This window comes from Clupea harengus, chromosome 26 (genome assembly GCF_900700415.2).
Source record: "Clupea harengus chromosome 26, Ch_v2.0.2, whole genome shotgun sequence".
NCBI lineage: Eukaryota > Metazoa > Chordata > Actinopteri > Clupeiformes > Clupeidae > Clupea > Clupea harengus.
The window spans coordinates 3,549,556-3,571,959 of NC_045177.1; the positions used below are offsets into that span (position 1 = coordinate 3,549,556).

Sequence of the window (22,404 nt, forward strand, 5' to 3'; positions counted from 1 at the left end):
TCCACATTACATTACAAGCCTTTGGCCACTAACCCATCCACATTACATTACAAGCCTTTGGTCACTAACCCATCCACATTACATTACAATCCTTTGGAACTGACCACTAACCCATCCATATTACATTACAAGCCTTTGGCAACTAACCCATCCACATTACATTACAAGCCTTTTGGCAACTAACCCATCCACATTACATTACAAGCCTTTGACCACTAACCCATCCACATTACATTACAAGCCTTTGGCCACTAACCCATCCACATTACCTTACAAGCCTTTGGAACTGACCACTAACTCATCGGCATTACATTACAAGCGGTGGCGTGTTTGTGTGTGTGTGTGTGTGTGTGGCATTGGCCCATCTTCCATACTAAAAGGTGACAGAAAAAGGGAACTTCACAAGTGGGCCTGTAACCGTAAGGCTTCTTCACGCCACCAGTGGCTGGAACACTTTTGTAGCCAGCTGCTTCCCTGTGTTACGACCCTATAGGCCCTATGATATTTGCATGCCTGTTCCCTCTATCTCTACAGCAGGTGATTGAGGACAGGTGGAGCATTGATTGGATGGGCTACAAAAGCCCTGGCCAGCCGGAAGACGGGAGGGGTTTGGATTCCCGGCATTTGGTTTTCTTTGGTTTTGGATACTAATTCGTTTTGGATGGGTCATTGGATTTTGGATTATCATCGTCGTTTGTTTTGGATTACCATTTAACTGACTTTAGATTACATCTTTGGTTTCTATTCACAACACTGACATTTACCACACATTTGCCTATGATTAATAGATAAATATAAACCTGTAATCATTAATAAATAACTTATATCATTATTATCATAAATTCTGCGTGGCCTCCCCTTTATGTTTCATGCATGTGAGCCGTGCCTGTAACACTTGCGGTGTTGTCACCACTGGATTTACGAGCAGTCTGTTTGGTTCTTGCCAGTCAGGGGCGTAACTATAGGGGGTGCAGCAGGTGCGGCTGCACCTGGGCCCGTGGGGTGTCGGGGCCCGTAGCCGGGCCCAAAGAAGTACATGCATCGCTTGACGGGGCCCCCTTGAACGCCGCTCGACGGGCCCACCGTCAGTATAGCGTCTCATTTTCTCAGATATGCTTATGTTAATACGCACTGCTTATAGATAGACAGTAGTGTCAAATGCTATATATAATTTTATAATATAATAATGTATTATTTGCTAGAATTGAAAATATGAATTGAAACAGCAGAAGACAGAATGACAGCAGACTCTTTCTCTCTTTCAAATCTAACAGGCTGCAGATAGTGTCCCATGATTAAAGTATTTCCATAGTATCTCTATTCACAATGAAACAGACTGCAGATAGTGTCCCATGACTAAGGTATTTTCATAATATCTCTATCCACAATGAAACAGACATCCCTCCATGAGACTCACATTTTGCTGAGTAAAGCAAAAGAACCATTCACTAACCATCCAGTGTTTAGTAAGTTTAAACGAAACATTGGAATTAATTCGATCTGAATTCTACTAAACCAACTATTCAGCAACTTACTTTTAGAAGAATCATCATCAGCACATTCTCTTAAATCTGGTTCCTCTTTGATTTCCATCAGAAAATAATGTTCTTCTTTGCAGGTCAAGGTTGGTGACGTGTGTGTGTCAGTCTTAGCTCAGCTGGACGAGTGCGAGTGAGTGTGCTGAAGGGGGCGTAGCTGGAGCGGCTGTCAGCACGGACGTGACACCTGCAGTGCATTTTCAGCCACGGTGGCATCATACTAAGTCCTCATTGCACACAAATGTCTGACACACTTTTGTCCAATTTTATATGTTGTAATTAGGGCTGTGAAATGATAAAACATTTTAATCAGATTAATCACAGGTTTCTGTGGATTAATCATGATTAATCACATATTAACGATTTTCTCTGTATATTTTTGTGAGAACAAAAAGATTTATGACAAAAGACAGATATATACATTTAACATGTTTTCTTTTTTTATTCATAAAAAAAACAATGGTGCTGCAACTGAGCAGTTCTTTAGCAGTTATCTTTGCTATTCCATATGGAACATTAATATAATCTTCATCCTAAACAGAATTTGGGCTTCTTAGCCATTGTATGGTTGAATACAACATTTTTCTTTTCTTTTTAAATCAAACAGAAATGATTTGGGCTTCTTAGCCATTGTTTTTATAGGATGTTTGAACATTTTTCTCTTTTTTGTCAAACAACCATTAACCACACCATGACACAATCTAATGCCTCTAAATGCCCTTTTACAGTAGTCTAGCCGCGGCTATCATATTACGTGCACTGTCTATCCCTATAGTGGTCGTTTTGTCTTCAATTGCCCAGTTGCTTGCAACAGTTTGGAACTGTTGTGCACATGCCTCTGCAAAGTGGTGCTCTTCTGTTTTCATGCACGTTAGTGTAAACGACTTTAACTTCCATTCGTCGGTGATTAGATGTGCAGTTACACCCAGGTAGTTATCGTTACTCACAGAAGTCCAGTGATCCCCTGTCAGCGCCTGATGTTTCGTAGCAGCCAAGTTATTTTCCTTTACATCTCGTACAGCTCGTGTATTTTTGTCAATATTGTGCGACTTTGCGTTGCTTTGATGCTCGAGTCCCCCGTTGCCACTCGCACAACTTCGGTGCTCGACAATATTAATCGGTCTACAGCTTTTTGCAATCCATTTGGCAACTGCGCTAGTCAACTTGTCACAGGCACACTTAATGAAGGGCCTACGTTGTTCAGTGAGGGTGGTTTGGCGCATTCCACTTGAACTCCTCTCGCCGACCAACGCATGCATCGCGTTGAGGTGGTACTTAAGGCTGATATTGCTACGGTGAAACGATAACGTCTTCCCGCAGAGTGTGCATATCACTTTGGTTTTATTGAATGTTCCATCTTTGTTTTTTTTAAACACGAACTTCTCATTACAGCGGCGACTAATGCAGATTGGGCGGAATTGTGGGTATATTGGAAGCTCATTTTGCGCATGCGTTAAATGCGTTACATTTTTTTACTAATTAATCCTGTAATTTAATCATAACACGTTAACGCGTTATTTTTCACAGCTCTAGTTGTAATGCTTCATCCTGACATAGCGGTATGATACAGAAGTATCCAGATTATTTGTTTATTTGTTTGTAGTTTATATTTGATTCTAGTTCGTGTAATTGGTATAATCTGGCCTGAGGGGGTATGAATTGGTCTAGGCCATAATATACCCTGGGTATAATCTAGCCTCGGTTCCTTTAACCCCAGGTATAGTCTGGACCGGGGGCATACTATAGCCTGTTACACCGGGCTATAAAGACCAAAACCTCGCGGCACCTGAACAGTTTTTTCCACACGGCAGTGGGGCTAAAAAACAAGCCCCCTGCATCACACTGACTTTTTGAGGTTGATGTTAAACACCAGTAGAGTAAAGGTATGTGAAAGTAGGTTTGTGTAAGGTTGTAATGTTTACATTTTTTGCTAATTCCAATTCCCTGCATCTTAGCCCTGCACGTGCCCAAATATATTTTTATTATTTAATATTCTATCTTGTAAAACATTTGTCTTTTATTCTTGTTTTTGCTATTTTGTTGGTATGTTATGTGTTTTATGTCCTATGCACCAACCACACAAGTTAATTTCCTGTATGTGTAAATATACTTGGCCAAATAAAAATGATTCTGATTCTGATTCTGATTGTTGATGTAAAGGTTTCCCTCCTATTCCATTTCATGAAAATATTGTGTACATACCTATCTCCAAGTGTAAGTACCATTTAAATATGATCTGTGGTTCTGTGCTCTGGCATGAGACCAATCTGAAAACAACTGAGGACCTTATTTTCCAGAAGAAATGGCATAATTCTCTTAATAATATAGCAGAACAGCTTCTCTATCTCTAAATTGTTGTTAAATGCAATTCCTCTAGAGCTGTTTCGGTGGTATTTGTCCCCCTCTTTGAAAATTGGGACAATTTGATTTTCTTTCAATGTTTCCGGAAAATGTCCTAATTTAGTATTAAAGGTGCAGGAGTCATAGAGGGGTATACAGTAATTATATCTATTATGGATTATAATTGCTGAGTCATACGGGGTTATACAGTTATTATATCTATTATGGATTATAATTGCTGAGTCATATGGATGTTTATAGTAATTATATTTATAATGGATTATTATTTCTGATTGTAGTATTTGAAAGGGGAGTAATATAGATGGCATACAGGTAAATGTGAATATCTGAGGAAGTGAGTTCCTTTTTTAACTTTATCCATACTTGTGATGTCCCTTTCTGTTCAGGATAAATATGACTTGCACGTTTTTCTGTCAACAATACAACAGTTCCCTCTGACTCTCCTCCACATTTGACATGAGAGTGTTTAACAGAAGAAATACAGTTCCCTATAATGAGGAATGGGAGAGACATTTAGTTCCCCCCTCCCCCTCCCCCATCTCTGACACTAACACATCTATGAGCTGAAGATGAGCCCCGAGCCTTCATATTAGGTGCCGTTTAGGCCATGAGTCTAGGAAGCTCGCACAAACACTTTTTTTTGCGCCAAATACTGCTTGTCCATTATTAATTGTATACCCACACAGACACAAATTCCCCCCAAACAAACATACTTGAAAAAACACTCACTTCAAGTTATTCTTTTATTGAATTGATGTACCCTAACAATTAATGTTTCAATCTCTACCCCATTATACGTTTCAAATATGATAAAATAATACTTCATCTTGTACATCAAACATTGTTTAAAACTCAGCTAATCAAGAAATATTTCTGTAAGTGCTACTCCATCATGTATTAGCAGGGCAGCACATCATTTGAATGGATCCTCTGATGTCTCTTGAGATTAGACATTTGGGTAAAGGCCTTTCCACATTGAGAACACTGATGTGGCTTTTCTCCAGTATGTGTAATCTGATGTCTGATGAGGTCAGAGCTACTCCTGGAATACTTTCCACATGTAGTACACTGATACGGCGTTACCCCAGTATGGATCATCTGGTGTGTCTTGAGACTAGACATCTGACTAAAGGCCTTCCCACATGTACTGCACTGATGGGGCTTTTCCCCAGTATGGATACTCTGGTGTGTCTTGAGATGATGAATGTTAATAAAGGCCTTCCCACATGAACTGCACTTGTGTGGCTTTTCCCCAGTATGGATCCTCTGGTGTGTCTTGAGAGTAGACAATTGACTAAAGGCCTTCCCACATGTACTGCACTGGTGTGGCTTTTCCCCAGTATGGATCCTCTGATGTGTTTTGAGATCAGTCTTGTTACTAAAGGCCTTCCCACATGTACTGCACTGGTGTGGCTTTTCCCCAGTATGGATCCTCTGGTGTGTCTTGAGATGAGCCATTGAACTAAAGGCCTTCCAACATGTACTGCACTGGTGTGGCTTCTCCCCAGTATGGATCTTTTGGTGTGTCTTGAGATTAGATATGTGACTAAAGGCTCTCCCACATGTACTGCATTGATGGGGCTTTTCTCCTGTGTGTATTCTTTGATGACTTGCGAGATCGAAACTTCTAGCAAATGTTTTGAAACATTGGGAGCATTCATGTTGTTTCTCCCTGGTGTCCAGTTGCTGATGTGATTCCTGGTATGAAGTCTTTCTGCACTGGGGGCGTTTGTGACGTCTCTCTTTGTTCCTTTTTTGCTCAGTGTTCCCTCTTTTGTTAGATTGGATCCTTTGAACGTCTCCTGTAATATTTGAAAAAAAGTTTCAACAACATCTCTCTCCTCTGTAATTTCTACAATACCAGCAAACATATATATTTTGATATATTTATACTTGGTCATTTGCTAAAATTGCACGTCACTTGGAAATTACTTAGTATAAAAGTGTCTACCTAGAGACTGAATGTAAATTTAAACAGAGATACACACACATGAATTAAAGAGCTGGAGAAAAGATTGTGGCAGTCACTCTTTAGAATTTAACAAACTTCAGACAATATCCCATCAGTAAGGTATCTCCACAGTATCTCTGTCCTCTGAATAGGTCTCACATTGAAAATCACAAGTTAGCCATTCTATAAAATTCAAATATACACAACCCTGTACCATAAGCAAGCAACCTACTTTTAGGTGAAGAGTCGAAGTCACCATATTCTCTTGGATCAAATTCTTCTTCACCTTTGATTTCCATTGGTGAATACTTTTCTTCTTTCAAGGTCATGGTGGGTGACGTGTACATCTCAGTTTTGCATTCATATTCCAGTTCAGGCTTTTCTTCTACTGTCTGGATTGTAGACGGATACTCTTGTAGGAAATCATCCAATTCTTCTTCTTTTATCTCCTTCTTCACTGAAGAGGGCAGTTGTGAAGGTTCAGTAAATCCAGACATTTCTGACTTCAGTTCTGTTTAGGAAAAAGAAAATTGGTCACACTATCCTTTGATGCAAGGACACAGTGAGAATCTGCAAAGAAAGAACTAGTATAGTTGAACTGCTGGTGAAATACACATTCAGTATACTTCCAGAGGATACCAGTGCCAGCCTTCAAAAGGTGAATTTAGTAATCTGACTCTGTTGTGTTAATATATTGCTTCTTCTGTCTGACCAATCTTACTGGATTCAAACCTAATCAACCAATCAGCTATAGGACCCTTTGGAATGCAAACTAGCATCACATATGATCACAGGCTGGAATTTCATGAAGCTATTAGAAGTGCTATGTCTGAACTGATCAATGGCCATCATGGTCTTAGCAGGGACTGCCTCCAGAACTACCCTGTAGTGCATTTTCAGCAACGGTGGCATCATACTTCGTCCTCATTGCACACAAATGTCTGACACGCTTTTGTTCAATTTTATATTTTGTAGATGTAATGCTTCATCCTGACATAGTGGTATCATACAGATTATTTGCTTATTTGTTTGTAGTTTATATTTGATTTTAGTTTGTGTAATTTATCAAGCAATGGTTCTTGAGCAGGATCTCATTTTCCCCCCTGTAGAGGCTTTCAAAAAAATAAAATGTGCATTTCATTTTTTCAAAATATCTTTGCTATGACGTTCAATATCTTATTGACAGAGACAGAAATTCAGTTTGTATTGGATAGAGTTTGTTTACCTGTTTCAGAGGATATTTGTTTATAGCTTAATGTGATGTGGTTGTGTTCTGAGAGTGGAATCTGAGGCCACTACATTACTGCAGAGGGGGGAGCAGTAGGTCAATCTACCCAGAGTCACCTTTCCTTCCACCATAAGTAATGAACAGACAAAGGCTTTTACAGAGATGCAGTAACTGTTTGCCATTTCTGTTTACAATACCGTCATTGCTCTCAAGTGGTTTAAAGTTGTTTGCTTTGATTAATCTGTGCGTCATCAATGTATGTATTCCCATTTGATACATCTCTGTGTGATTAATGTATGTATTCCCTTTTGAATTCATATAATCTGATTCTCTGTCAGTTCTCTTTCCATTCATGTCTCCCATAACCAAGACTGGACCTTTAGATTGGAACTGTATTATTTCAGAATCATACAGGGGTGTATAGTTATCATTATTATTATGGATTATAATTTCTGATTGTAGTATTTGAAAGGGGAGTCATATTGATGGCACACAGGTAAATGTGAAGATCTGAGGAAGTGAGTTCCTTTTTTAACTTAATCCATACTTGTGATGTCCCTTTCTGTTCAGGATAAATATGACTTGCACGCTTTTCTGTCAACAAAACAACAGTTCCCTCTGACTCTCTTCCACATTTGACATGAGAATGTTTAACAGAAGAAATACAGAGTTCCCTATAATGAGGAATGGAGAGACATTTAGTCTCTCCCTCCCCCATCTCTGACACCAACACATCTATGATCTGTTGATGAGCCCACAGCCTTCAGATGAGGTGCCGTTTAGGCCGTGAGTCGAGGAAGCTTGCACAAACACTACTTTTTTTTGTACAAGCGCTAATTTCTTGTCTATTATATAATGTTACACCCACACCACACAAATCCCTTCCACACAACACACTTCAAGACACTCACTTCACGTTTTGGTTTTATTGAATTCATGTACCCTTAACAATTTATGTTTCAATCTCTACCCCAACAAATGGTTCAAATATGATCAAATAAATATTTCATCTTGTACATCAAATGTTGTTGAAAACTCAGCTAATCAAAAACAATTTCAATTAGAGATACTCCAACATGTATTAGCAGGGCAGCAGATCAATTTAAATGGACCTTCTGGTGTCTCTTCAGGTCAGCCATTCTATTGAAGGTCTTTCCACACTGAAAACACTTATGTGGCTTTTCTCCTGTATGTGTAATCTGATGTCTGGATAGGTTGGAGCTTTCCCTGAAATACTTTCCACATAAGGTACATTGATACGGCTTTTCCCCAGTATGAATCTTCTGGTGTGTCTTGAGAGAAGATATTTTAATAAAGGCCTTCCCACATGTACTGCACTGATGGGGCTTTTCCCCAGTATGGATCTTCATGTGTGTCTTGAGAGCAGACGATTGACTAAAGGTCTTCCCACATGTACTGCACTGGTGTGGCTTTTCCCCAGTATGGATCCTCTGGTGTGTCTTGAGATTAGACATTGAACTAAAGGCCTTCCCACATGTACTGCACTGGTGTGGCTTTCCCCCAGTATGGATCATCTGGTGTGACTTGAGAGAGGACATTCGACTAAAGACCTTCCCACATGTACTGCACTGGTGTGGCTTTTCCCCAGTGTGGATCTTCTGGTGTATCTTGAGACCAGACAACTGATTAAAGACCTTCCCACATGCAGAGCACTTGTAAGGCTTTTCCCCAGTATGGATCCTCTGGTGTCTCTTGAGATCAGACATTGTACTAAAGGCCTTCCCACATGTACTGCACTGATGGGGCTTTTCTCCTGTGTGTATTCGTTGATGAATTGCAAGAGAGGCAGGGCTTTCAAATGTTTTGAAACACTGGGAGCATTCATGTTGTTTCTTCCTCGTGTTCAGTCGCTGATGTATTTCCTGGGATGAAGTCTTTTTGCACTGGCGGCGTTTATGTCGTGTCTTTTCGTTCCTTTTTTGCTCAGTGTTCCCTCTTTTTGTCAGATTGAATCCTTTGAACTTCTCCTGTAATGTTAGAAACAAAAATAGTTTCAACAACACCCCTCTCCTCTGTAATTTCTACAATAAAAGCAAACATATATCTTTATATATATGTATACTGACATATATATATATATATATATTGGCCTTTGCTAAAATTTCACCTCATTTGGAAGTGACTTAGTATAAAAGTGTCTACCTAGAGACTAAATGTAAATGTAAATAGAGATACACACACAAATTAATGTAAAAAAAAAATAATTTCTTTCAATAAATTTATTTCAATGAAAAGGTAAGAATTTTGTGAATATTTTGAGTGAAAGACCAGGAGGATAACAGCAAAGACACATTTTTTCAATAGCCTGTTTTGCCCGTATTCACTAAGGGTGCCCAATAATTGTGGAGGGCACTGTATAATATCAGACCTACATACCAGTGTGAAGCTCCACTTAAAAAAAACTATGGAATTAAATAGAAATCACAGAACCTTTTTTACACAGAGGGACATTATCATTTGCACCAGAATCCTAGACATTTACCCCAGTTCATTCTGAATATTTTACTTTTCATCTGTTTTTGCCTTACTGTGGATGGCAGTGGTGGGTCCAGCACAATTCAAATATGATCATGGACCCTACTTTAAGATTACAACAAGAACGTATGCAATTCACATCAATAATAATAGCTTCAGTCTTGGCAAAAATGCAAACGTTTTTCAATACAATTCATCCTCAACATGAAGCTATTAGCGGTGCTATGTCTGATCTGGTCATTTGGCCATCCGGGTCTTAGCAGTGCTATGTCCTGATCTGGTCATTGGCCATCAGTGTCTTAGCAGTGCTATGTCTGATCTGGTCATTGGCCATCCGGGTCTTAGCAGTGCCTCCAGAGCTACCCTGCAAAGCATTTTCAGCAACGGTGGCATCATACTACATCCTCTTTGCAGACTAATGTCTGACACACTTTGTCCAATTTGATTTTTGTAAATGAAATGCTTCATCCTGAGCTAGTGGTATGATTATACTGGAAATTCTTACTGTTAATTGGAAAATGTGCTGTTTTATCAGCATTTGAGACTCAGTCAGGCAATGGTGGAGAAATGAGGAACAAGGTTTTATTTACAATAATGCCCATCTAGTGAGAGAAGAAGGTTTCACTTGTAGATCCATCAACTTCTCTAATTAGAACAAAGAAAGTCCCAGTTGAAGTATCCTTGGTCTGACAGGAGAAGGTGTTAATCTCCAGGCCCCCTGACATGGGTCACACTAAATACACTCAGGCTTAACAGTGATTTTAGAGACACATGGTCCCCAAATCATTCAGTTCTTCTCCTCTTAGAGCTCAGCCTCACACATACAGCTCAGAAACAGAGTCACACATGTAACAACCAGATATACTTCAAGAGGTCCTCTGCTTAACCATTATTCTGACTCAATTATACATAAGGGCATAAACTACATACGAATATTAGAATCATAAGACATTAGTTCTGATTTTCATTACATCACAGCTCTGGGGGGGGTCACACTTTATTCCTCTTTGACTCTGGCACAAGTGTGACATTATAACTCTGTTGTAACAGCGTATATCAGATGACATGTCATTAAGATGACACTGCCTGACTGACTTGTAGTTAAGGAAACACTGAAGATTTATTTTGGTGCCCAGTGTAATTCCCCCCCAAGATCCACCCACATATTTCAGCTGTTGCCAAGCTCACAGCCTTCATATGACGTTCCGTTTTCGGCCTTATGTCTAGAAAGCTTATGCATAGACTACTTTTTCTTGTACAAGTGCTAGTAGCTGCTTGTAAGATTCTAGTTTGTATACAAACAAACCACCCCTCCTCAACACCAAAACTCGCTGCCCCAATAGATGCTTAGTCATGTAACATCACATGTTGTTTAAAAATAATTTAATCAAACACAGTTAAAGAAATGATACTCTATCAAGTAATATCAGGTCAAGTCCTGTCAAGTAATATCAGGGCAGCACATCAGAAGTGTGGATCCTCTGTGTATCTTGAGATTACCCTTTCCACACTGAGTTCACTGATGGGACTTTTCCCCAGTATGGATCTTCATGTGTACCTTGTGGTTAGATGAGTTATTATAGGTGATGGAGATTATTTCCAAAACACTGTTAATGACTTAAGAATATAAATAATCAAGTGCCTTGTATTATTAAATACCTTATATGAATCATGTACTTATGTAAGCAGGAACATGGCTTTTCTGTGTTTCTGCGTGTATGGAACTTCGATTATTAGGTGCCACTTAAGTCTGCATTTGTACAAGAGCATGTTTAGACCAGAGGTGTTACGCCCGGCTCGTGGGGTCGCAACATGAAACGGTAAAGACAGACAACGTGGTAGATTGTAACAAAAAGCCTATTTATTTACTACAAAGGTCGATCTAACTGAAAAATCCAGCGGTTTTCAAAGATGCGTGGATGCGTGTTGTGGGTATGTAGGAGTGTTTGCCAAAAGTGTGTGTGAGAGTAGCGGAAGCTAAGAAGGGGCCTCCCATCAGACGTAGCAGTGCTTTTGTATCCACACCTGGCGCGGATAATCACCGCTCCTCATGCTCCGTTGCAGGTCCACAGCTGCACAGCTGCTGCGTCCATACGGCCAGTATAGCGACTGCAGGCAGGGTGCGCAGGGGCACAGGGTGTCGTAACATCTTCTCTCTTCTCCTCTATCTGGTACATAATTTCTACAATAAAGGCAAACATATGCCTTTAAAAAATATATACAGTATATATATTGGTTATTTGCTAGAATTGCTAGACAGACTTGAAAGTGATTTGGTATGAAAGTGTCTACCTAGAGACCAGGGGCTGCTTGTCCATAAGGGCACTGCCTACGGGAAAAGTAGCCTACTGCTGCTGATAAATGCTTTGGATAAAAGCGTCTGCTAAATGATAATGTAAATGTATATGTAATTTGTTTTTTTTCTATCGGATTCTACCACTAGACCGTATGATCTGCCTCTGAATATCATTGTCCCAATCAGGTAACAGTCAGGCAGTCAGGAAAAAGTCGTGCTTCAAATGGCTGCTCATCATGTTCGTTGGAGGTCCACAGCCTGCTGCCTCCATATTGCCAGTATAGGGACTGCAGGCAGAGTGTGCCAGGGGCACAGGGGGTCGTACAAAGAGGTGATAAAGCTTCTTCCGACCTTGTTGCGAAACTTCCATCCTTGCCTTGGACATCAGAGATCCACCACGTGGATATCCCTGCTGAACACTAAACTTCTGTCTATATAAACCTTATGCGATGTGTTTATCAGGGCTTCACTTTCAGCCTTGTGCTGGGAGTGAGCCCGATTGTAATTGTTGTTTGTCTAATAAATAAACTTATATGCAGCTTCGGAGTCCTGAAGTAACGAGGGTGAATTTTCACCTTCCAACAGGCCTTTCCACACTGAGAACAATGATGTGGCTTTTCTCTAGTATGTGTAATCTGATGTCTGGTGAGGGCCAAGCTACTCCTGATATACTTTCCACTGATATGGCTTTTACCCAGAATGGATCTTCAGATGTACCTTGAGATTAGACATTCGATTAAAGGCCTTCCCACATGTAGAGCACTGATATGGCTTTTCTCCAGTATGTGTTATCTGATGTTTGGTGAGGGTGGAGCTTTCCCTGAAATACTTTCCACATGAAGTACACGGATACGGCTTTTCCCCAGTATGGATCTTCTGGTGTTTCTTGAGAGCAGACAAGTGATTAAAGGCCTTCCCACATGTACTGCACTGGTGTGGCTTTTCCCCAGTATGGATCTTCAGGTGTCCCTTGAGAGTAGACAATTGCCTAAAGGCCTTCCCACATGTACTGCACTGGTGTGGCTTTTCCCCAGTATGGATCCTCTGGTGTGTCTTGAGAGTAGACAATTGACTAAAGGCCTTCCCACATGTACTGCAATGATGGGGCTTTTCTACTGTGTGTATTATTTGATGAATTACAAGATTGCAACGTCTAGCAAATGTTTTGAAACACTGGGAGCATTCATGTTGTTTCTTCCTCGTGTCCAGTCGCTGATGTAATTCCTGGTATGAAGTCTTTCTGTGTTCATGACGGCTCTCCTTTTTCCTTTTTTGCTCAGAGTTCCCTCTTTTGTTATATTGGATCCTTTGAACGTCTCCTGTAATATATATATTTTTTATTTCTCTCTCCTCTGTAATTTTTACAAAACCCACAAACATGTATCTTTTGACATATTTATACCATTTATATATATATACAGTACCAGTCAAAAGTTTGGACACACCTTCTCATTCAATGGTTTTTCTTTATTTTAATTTTTTTCTACATTGCAGATTAATATTGAAGACATCAAAACTATGAAGGAACACGTATGGAGTCATGTGGTAAACAAAAAAAGTGTTAAATAAACCAGAATATGGTTTATATTTTAGATTATTCAAAGTAGCCACCTTTTGCTGTGATGACAATTTTGCACATTTGGCATTCTTTCAAGCAGCTTCACGAGGTAGTCACCTGGAATGGTTTTCAATTAACAGGTGTGCCTTGTCAACCGTTAATTTGTGGAATTTCTTGCCTTCTTAATGTGTTTGCAACCATCAGTTGTGTTGTGCAGAGGCAGGATTGGTGCACAGTCCTATACAGTGAATAGGCCTATTCGACTACAGTTCTAATCCACATTAAGGCAAGAACCACTCAACTAAGTAAAGAGAAACAACAGTCCATCATTACTTTAAGACAGGAAGGTCAGTCAATCCGGAAGATTTCAAGAACTTTGAATGTATCCTCAAGTGCAGTAGCGAAAACCACAAACGCTATGATGAAACTGGCTCTCATGAGGACCACCCCAGGACAGGAAGACCAAGAGTTACCTCTTTTGCAGAAGATAAGTCAGTGTTTCCCCTAGGGGGGCACGTTGTGCGGCGCGGTGCGCGGTGTGCGGCGTGGTGCGCGGTGTGCGGCGCGGCCACCGACACAAACGCTTAAGGAATCATGGTGTTCATGTGTTTCTTTTAATGACACCAGTCAATATAACAACTGAACAATTATTTTAACTGTACATTGAACTAAACATCGGAACATGTCTTTTTATGACAATTATCCCCAAAGTGTGCAGCTTTTGTCACTGCAGTTTACCTTTTTGGCCTTCTGGAAGAAAATGTTTTGAGATATTTGCGGCCTAAAATTCCTGATTTCGCAGGAGCTTTTCCAAAAAGTTCCGATGAAAGTTTTTATTTGTAGGTGTTTTTTACAATGAAATTGCCGAAAACAAGTGAAAGTTGGGATATAAAGTTGCGAATTGTCCTCTTTGTAATTATAATTGAATTATTTGTTGAAAAATAACTGATTAATAAACAAACATTAATTCATCAAGAACAAAACGATTGAGAAATGGTCCTCTTAATAACCTCACCAATATGCCAAACAAAAGATTACCAGGACTACAAAAATGTAGCAGAATAGGCTTTACTTATCCACAACGAAGTGCACATGTTGGCATTACAAAAGAACCATCAGTAAGACTGAATAAAATGTTATGAATGTCTCAGCCTTCATATGACGAAAAAAAACTATGATCTGTCTCGTCATCTAACGTCCGGCCTGTGTTTCTGCCGTTCTCATTCTATGCTTATCAATCTGTTTTGCTATCCTTGTTTATTTATTTTATCCGTATAGGTGTTAATGTTCAATTTCATATATTAATTTAAAGTCGTCCAATTTAAAGTCATCCATTCTTCAACACTAGCTGCTACCTTATCTTTAAACAGAAAGTAACGTTAAATCTCCATGGCAACAGCTCGAGGGTTTGGGAAATAATCAGATGTATTGCTTCCTTCATTATTCACAGCAAAATAAATAATGTTCATTACATGTCATAGATTTATTACCAGACTCTATGTAAAAAGGGCCACGCACAACTCACGGAAAATGATAAAAAATGGAAGCCAGATCTATTTCTGAATTTTCGGTGCGGACATGGGCGTACGTTCTGTTTCCACGTCTGTTGTAGCCATTCTCATTAGGCCTCTTTCTCGACCCTACCTAGGAAAAGATCGCTGGATTCATGAACGCCTGGAAATGTGTTTTTTAAAGCTTAAGTGTCTGTAGCTGTGCACTGATTCTTAAGCCCAATTCTGTCCGCTGGTGGGAGCGTGCTCAGCTGTGTGTGCGCGCACGTGTCTGTGTGTGTGTTTGTGCGCATCGTGGCGGAACTCCGCCATGCGTGATACAGAGAGCAGAGAATTGTAATCGCAGAAATGACAGAAAGACAGAAATTACATGCCGTCGTGTAAATAAGATAAATAACATAAGGCTATTTATTTTGTTCAATAAAATAACAAGCTATAGACCTGTTCTATAGGAAAGGTAATCTTAAATGACTTCCGTTGTGATCTGGCGCTTTATAGAAAATAAAATTGAACAAAATTAACTTGACCTTCCAGGAGGGGCGGGGGGTGCCGTTGGGGGGGCGGGGCACCCCCCTAATATAACGGTAGGGGAAACACTGTAAGTTCATTAGAGTTACCAGCCTCAGAAACCGCCAATTAACTGCACCTCAGATTAGAGCCCACATAAATGCTTTGCAGAGTTCAAGTAGCAGACACATCTCAACATCAACTGTTCAGAAGAGACTGCGTGAATCAGGCCTTCATCGTGGAATTGCTGCAAAGAAACCACTACTGAGGAAGAACAACAAGAAGAAGAGACTTGCTTGGGCCAAGAAACACAAGGAATGGACATTATCCCTCTAATCCCCATAGCGGCCGCCGACGGCATGTTAGAATTTCCCCATAGCGGCCGCGGCCGGCCGCAACTTTTAAAGACACAGTTTTTATACTACAACATTAATTCATGAAATAATACTCCGCTAGAGGATACATGAACATCTTACTTTTATTTTGAAACCGGAAACTGGGTATGCTGTCATTGACTTTTCTGAAGTATTTGTTAACTAAACTTCGCTACTGACAGATGGCCTGAGGATTACAGTGTCTCTTGCAGTAAAGGCTAGCAATCAGAGACGTCTGCATCTGTTCTCACTGGATGAGACCGTATTTTTGTGCACCAAAGACGACGACTCATCACGTTTGTATGACAGTGACGACCATGTTTGAAAAATCTAAATAAAAAAAACGTATTAAAAATAGTAATATTAGTATCCTCCTGTTTTTTTTCTGACTAGCTAACTCTCCAGTAACGTCTTCGTATGGCGGTCACTGAGAAGTGTTGGTTTACAATAGCACCAGCCTCATCGTTCTCCAAATTGATAAGACATAGCTAGATCAATGAAATTTGAATGGATTGTAAACCCATGACACTTTTATTTGCAGAGATATGTAACATTTAATTATTGGTCTTTGAGAGACGTTCAATAAAGCTAATTTTCACGTTACCTCACTTGTGGAAATGACTGTCAATTTGTGACTTTCGCAACCTACGAAGCAAGCACCTGCGTCTGTGGGTGAGAGCAATTTTGTGCACAAATAACGACGACATGGGTAATCGACTGTGTTTTCTGTTTGTCAGAAGAAAATGTATTTTAAAATTTGGATCGTCATCTCAATTTTCATGACTAATTTTCCAGCTATTTTGCTAGCTATCTACATTGACTGAGGTAACGTAAGTCTGAGGAGTTCGAGCCAGTCAGGAGTTGGTTGATAGCTAGCTAGTGACTGCATCAGCCTCATTACTAAACTGATCCGATTTAGATAAATAACATGTATAGTAAAAAAGAAAAAAGTGAAAATGGGTCACTTTTTTTTATTCTCACTTCTAATTATTCTTCGTTCGTCTCTACTAGTTATTCAAATCCCTCCATTCTTTTTGGAGCTGTAAGCTCATGGTAACAACAGTAGCTAAAGACAATCAATAGCAAGATAACCATTTATAATATATTTAAAACCTCATATTGGAAAGGCATTCAGCAGATTATTCAACAACCAGCTAGTAATATGTTGTGATGTTAAATTTTAAGCTGGTAGAGCTTTTAAGCTGTAGAAAGCCAATCACAATGAAATCAGTGCTCATATAGGACCATAGTATAGGACATCAATACTACATAAAATGTATAGTAGATGTGCAATAGCTAGTCCGTATGTAGTTCACACTGGGATATTGAGCCGATGATGTGACCGAAAACAATTGACAGAAAAATGGAGGAAACACTAATGGCTTCCACTGTGATGGCTTACAATAATGGGATAGTTTTTTCTTTTATGTGTCAGGATGTCGGGTGTTCCAGCTCATCTGAGAGTAGAGAAGTGAGTGAGGGTGCTGTGGCAGCAGAGAGAAGTGAGGACATGGGGGGAGAGGAAAAGCGAGAGGCCTGATGAGCGTAAGGAAGCTTCAGTAGGACAGAGTAGGTTTCTCACTAAAGGAATTGAAGAACAAAAGTTGTCAGCTGACAAGTGGTGGTGTTTGTATAGGTTGTCTGACATAAAATCCATTACTACCCTCTATCCCAAACCCAAATATCATCTGCCACACACCCCTCGTTGCCTGTTTATACATTGAATGCTAGCAAATGTTCTCTCTCAGAGAACAATGACCTAAAAAACACTAACAACTTGAAGCATTGCCAATTGCATATATAACATGTTGCTGTATCCTCTAGATTGGCATAGATTACTGTAGGTTTGCATTGCAAAAAGGAGAAAAAACACACAGGCAAACATTTCTTTGGACTACAGTAAATATTGTTATATTACAGTGAACAAACAATTCTAAAATGCTGCAATATGTGTCATTACAGTCATATGCTAAAATTGCACGTGTTACTGCACTATATAGGCTTACTACAGGACAACAAAAAGGCATAAATATGCTAAGCATTTACTGTAGTATTTCCAATATTTACATCAACACAAGATACAGTCTACGAAAGTACTGTAATACCACTATAATTCTACTGTAGCCCTAATGCTGATCCATTCTGTCCTCTGTATTTGGTGTCAAACTTTTACATGTTTGAACTTCACATTTACGGTAACATTCTCCTTTGCATTGCATCTTGGAAATACGTCAATCCAAGCTAACTATCTGAAGACAGTGTTCATATGTTAGTTTTCTTCTCACAATAGATGTCACTATTGAGTGGGTACATTTACTGTAATTGCATTCTTCAATCACTGTCCTTCACTGATAGCCTATGACTTACATATAGAGCAGTACTGTAATAGTGGAAACAACTCTTCAGGAACAGCTACATCTATGCTTGCCTTCTGTAGAGATAGTAAGAAGTCTGCAAGCCAAAACAACAAAATAATCTAACTAAACTTTCTGCTAAAATAAGAATACTTTGTCTTATTCAAGCATATACCTTAATTTGTCTGTCCAAATACAGCATCTTTCCATGTACAGTAATCTAAATCTGTATTTTAAAATTTGGATCGTCATCTCAATTTTCATGACTAATTTTCCAGCTATTTTGCTAGCTATCTACATTGACTGAGGTAACGTAAGTCTGAGGAGTTCGAGCCAGTCAGGAGTTGGTTGATAGCTAGCTAGTGACTGCATCAGCCTCATTACTTACTAAACTGATCCGATTTAGATAAATAACATGTATAGTAAAAAAGAAAAAAGTGAAAATGGGTCACTTTTTTTTATTCTCACTTCTAATTATTCTTCGTTTGTCTCTACTAGTTATTCAAATCCCTCCATTCTTTTTTGAGCTGTAAGCTCATGGTAACAACAGTAGCTAAAGACAATCAATAGCAAGATAACCATTTATAATATATTTAAAACCTCATATTGAAAAGGCATTCAGCAGATTATTCGACAACCAGCTAGTAATATGTTGTGATGTTAAATTTTAAGCTGGTAGAGCTTTTAAGCTGTGGAAAGCCAATCACAATGAAATCAGTGCTCATATAGGACCATAGTATAGGACATCAATACTACATAAAATGTATAGTAGATGTGCAATAGCTAGTCCTTATGTAGTTCACACTGGGATATTGAGCCGATGATGTGACCGAAAACAATTGACAGAAAAATGGAGGAAACACTAATGGCTTCCACTGTGATGGCTTACAATAATAGGATAGTTTTTTCTTTTATGTGTCAGGAAAAATTATATTGTAAGTCACTTTGGATATACATGTTTGTTGTAGTTCCCTTTTTGGGTCACTTTGTCTCGTTGTTGGCCCATGAATTTCATATGCAGCCGTATTAGTGGGAAAATGTCTTCAGTGACACTTACAGTACCAGTCAAAAGTTTGGACACACCTTCCTCATTTTTTGAGAAGATTTTTCTTTGATTTTATTATTTTCTACATGGTAGATAAAACTTTTTTTGTTTAGTACATCATTCCAAATGTGTTCTTTCGTAGTTGAAATGTCTTCAGTATAAATCTACAATGTAGAAAATAATAAAAGTAAAGAAAACACTTCTCAAAAAAATGAAAGGTGTGTCCAAACTTTTGACTGGTACTGTACATCTATATTTTACACACATGTACATTTCAACACAAATGCTGTACTGCAGTATAGTTGGCAGCAAGGCTGCAAACAAACAAAACAAAGATGGAAACTAAATACATTTATGAATATTAGTAAAAAACTAAATCTGTCTTATTTGAAGTGTATCATTTCATTTGTCTGTGAAAATACAGCATCTTTCCATCTACAGTGATCTAAATTGTGTCTGGTTTTGAACTGAAAGTTAACTGTTTTGAACAGAGTATCTAAATATCTGAAAAAATGCTGTAGTTGCACAGCGTTTTGCTAGTGGTGAACATTGACTGAGACAGGTATCCATGAATTTTGGAAGAAGTGGTCATTGACTGCATTTTGTATCTAAGCAATGGAAAAGTATCCCATTTAGTTCACATAGTCTACTGATATGCTGGATATGTTAAGTGTTTTGAGAAAGTGTACATGGTATTGAACCAAGTGTGAAAATGATTGGAAAAAACTGTAATGGTCTCACTCTCTGAAGCTTGTCACCTGAGTCTGCTATCCCTAGGTTTGAACAGGGTAGGTATCTGCATAACTCCTCATACCTATCTCGTGGCATGGTGTCTGCCACATAGGACACTTGTAAGGCTGGATCAAATGAACAGTAGTCAAGATAAGAGGGTAAATGATGGATACCCATGAGGATGTTTATTCTCACAAACACCTTCACCTCCTTCACAAATGTATTGCACCCGGATGCATTTGAAGAGGCATAGAGGTTGGTGTTTTCCACCAAATTAGCAAAAATGTTGGTTATCTAGTGTTAATATTTAAATATTAAGTTTAATATGTAATAATTAATTTACAAAATATAAAACAAATACTAATTAAATACATTAAGATGATATACATGTAATAAATAGGTCTGCAGTACGGTTCAAAACTTATGAATTTGAACTTTAGGGTGTATGTAAAGCTATGTATTTTAATATTTGTAGATGTCACTAATACATATTTGATATCATATTAACAAACAATGTATGCCCTTTTAAACAAAACAAACTTGTAATTGTAATTTTTCTTTTGTTTTCTAACTGTAACTGTTTGTTTACAGAATAACAAAAAATACAGGAATTCTCTGATTTTCGCAGTAATTTGCTGCAGTGTTCTAGAATTCTATTGGGGTATAGAGGGTTAAACCAGTGGAAATCTACTTTGGTCTGATGAGTCCAAATTTGAGATTTTTGGTTCCACCTGCCGTGTCTTTGTAAGACGCAGAAGAGGTGAGCGGATGGTTTCTACATGTGTGGTTCCCACCGTGAAACATTGAGGAGGAGGTGTAATGGTGTGGGCATACTAAACTAGCATGGCTACCAAAGCATTCTGCAGCGTCATGCCATCCCATCTGGTTCGTGCTTAGTGGGACCAGCATTTGTATTTCAACAGGACAATGACCCCAAACACACCTCCGGGCTATGTAAGGGCTATTTGACCAAGAAGGAGAGTGATGGAGTGCTGGGTCAGATGACCTGGCCCCAACAATCACCCAACCTAAACCCAGTTGAGATGGTCTGGGATGAGTTGGACCGCGGAGTGAAGGCAAAGCAGCCAACAAGTGCTCAGCACCTCTGGGAACTCCTTCAAGACTGTTGGAAAGCCATTCCAGGTGACTACCTCATGAAGCTAAGTTAAAGAATGCCAAGAGTGTGCAAAGCTGTTATCAAAGCAACAGGTGGCTACTTCTAAAAAGATCTAAGAATCTAAAATCTAAAATATATTCTGGTTTGTTGAGCATTTTTTAGTTTACCACATAATTCCATATGTGTTCCTTCATAGTTTGGATGTCTTCAATATTAATCTACAATGCATAAAAAATTAAAAATAAAGAAAAACCATTGAATGAGAAGCTGTGTCCAAACTTTTGACTGGTACTGTATATATATGAGCCATTTGCTAAAATTGCACATCAATTAGAAGTGACTCAGTATAAAAGTCTCCCAGAATAACAGTTAGAGAAAAAAGAATGGCAGACACTTTCTGTCTTTTGAATGTAACAAACTGCAAATATTATCACATGACTAAAATATACCCATAGTATTTCAGTTCATTGAATAGGTCTCACATTGTGAAGCAGGAGTTAACCATTCTCTAAAATTCAAGTATTGTTAATATACACAACCCTCTACAATAAGCAAGCAACTTACCTGTAGGTGAAGAGTCGAGGTCACCATATTCTCTTGAATCAAATTCTTCTTCATCTTTGTATTCTGTAATTCATCAATCAATGGTTCTTGAGCAGGATGTCAATAATTTTCGCAGTAGAGGTTTTTAAATACAGAAATGTGTATGTTATATTTTCATTTTTTTTCACAGCTGCAGTAACTGCCACTTCTGTTTGCTTTAATGTATCTGTGAGTCAGTATTGTATGTATTCCCATTTAAATTATCTATGCGTCATGAATGAATGAAGTCACATTTGAATGATATAGTAGAGTAGAACCAAGATGGCGGCGCGTGAACAACACGAGGCTCAGCGTCTATCCAGAATCTGCAAAATAGTAGTTTTTAGCCTATTCATTTCGAGTCTGTTCACTCAGAACAGTCTTGCCTATACCTCATACACCCGACAGCAACTTTTGGACATCGGATCTTGCGATTTCGACAACTTTATCGACGGTCTCCGGCTCATTCCAAAGATCTCTAAGACAGCGGTGGCTACCAACCCGGCTACGCCGACCGGAAGTGCTCACAGGCGGCGTCGAGACCGTAAACAAAGGCAGGGGGAGCGAGGAGGGCTAAGAGCTAGGCTAAAGCAAACTCCTCACCGGCTATCTCTACCCAGCATTTTCCTCGCCAATGTTCTGTCTCTGGCAAATAAAATGGATGAACTGCGGCTGCGGATCACCACTCATGATTTTTACAGAAACATGGCTCAACAGCGGCGTTCCTGATAGCGCCATCGGGCTAACGGGGCGC

General features: G+C 39.2%; 3 protein-coding genes across 3 annotated transcripts; all 3 read right to left on the reverse strand.

The window, feature by feature from the left end:
• Positions 1 to 4,628: 4,628 nt before the first annotated feature.
• Positions 4,629 to 6,308, reverse strand: LOC116219766 (zinc finger protein 239-like). Its single transcript, XM_042703911.1, has 2 exons — positions 6,083 to 6,308; positions 4,629 to 5,701 (listed from the first exon to the last, which is right to left on the reverse strand). The coding sequence occupies exons 1-2, from the start codon at positions 6,195 to 6,197 to the stop codon at positions 4,797 to 4,799; spliced, it is 1,020 nt and encodes a 339-aa protein (XP_042559845.1). The 5' UTR covers positions 6,198 to 6,308; the 3' UTR covers positions 4,629 to 4,796.
• A 1,867-nt stretch (positions 6,309 to 8,175) lies between these two features.
• LOC116219801 (zinc finger protein 239-like) lies at positions 8,176 to 11,626 on the reverse strand. Its single transcript, XM_031563741.2, has 2 exons — positions 11,600 to 11,626; positions 8,176 to 9,066 (listed from the first exon to the last, which is right to left on the reverse strand). The coding sequence occupies exons 1-2, from the start codon at positions 11,624 to 11,626 to the stop codon at positions 8,176 to 8,178; spliced, it is 918 nt and encodes a 305-aa protein (XP_031419601.1).
• Positions 11,627 to 12,321: 695 nt separating this feature from the next.
• On the reverse strand, positions 12,322 to 22,388 carry LOC122128873 (gastrula zinc finger protein XlCGF49.1-like). Its single transcript, XM_042703831.1, has 3 exons — positions 22,334 to 22,388; positions 21,633 to 21,695; positions 12,322 to 13,189 (listed from the first exon to the last, which is right to left on the reverse strand). Exons 1-3 carry the CDS (start codon positions 22,386 to 22,388, stop codon positions 12,561 to 12,563), a joined length of 747 nt encoding a protein of 248 aa, XP_042559765.1. The 3' UTR covers positions 12,322 to 12,560.
• Positions 22,389 to 22,404: the final 16 nt, after the last annotated feature.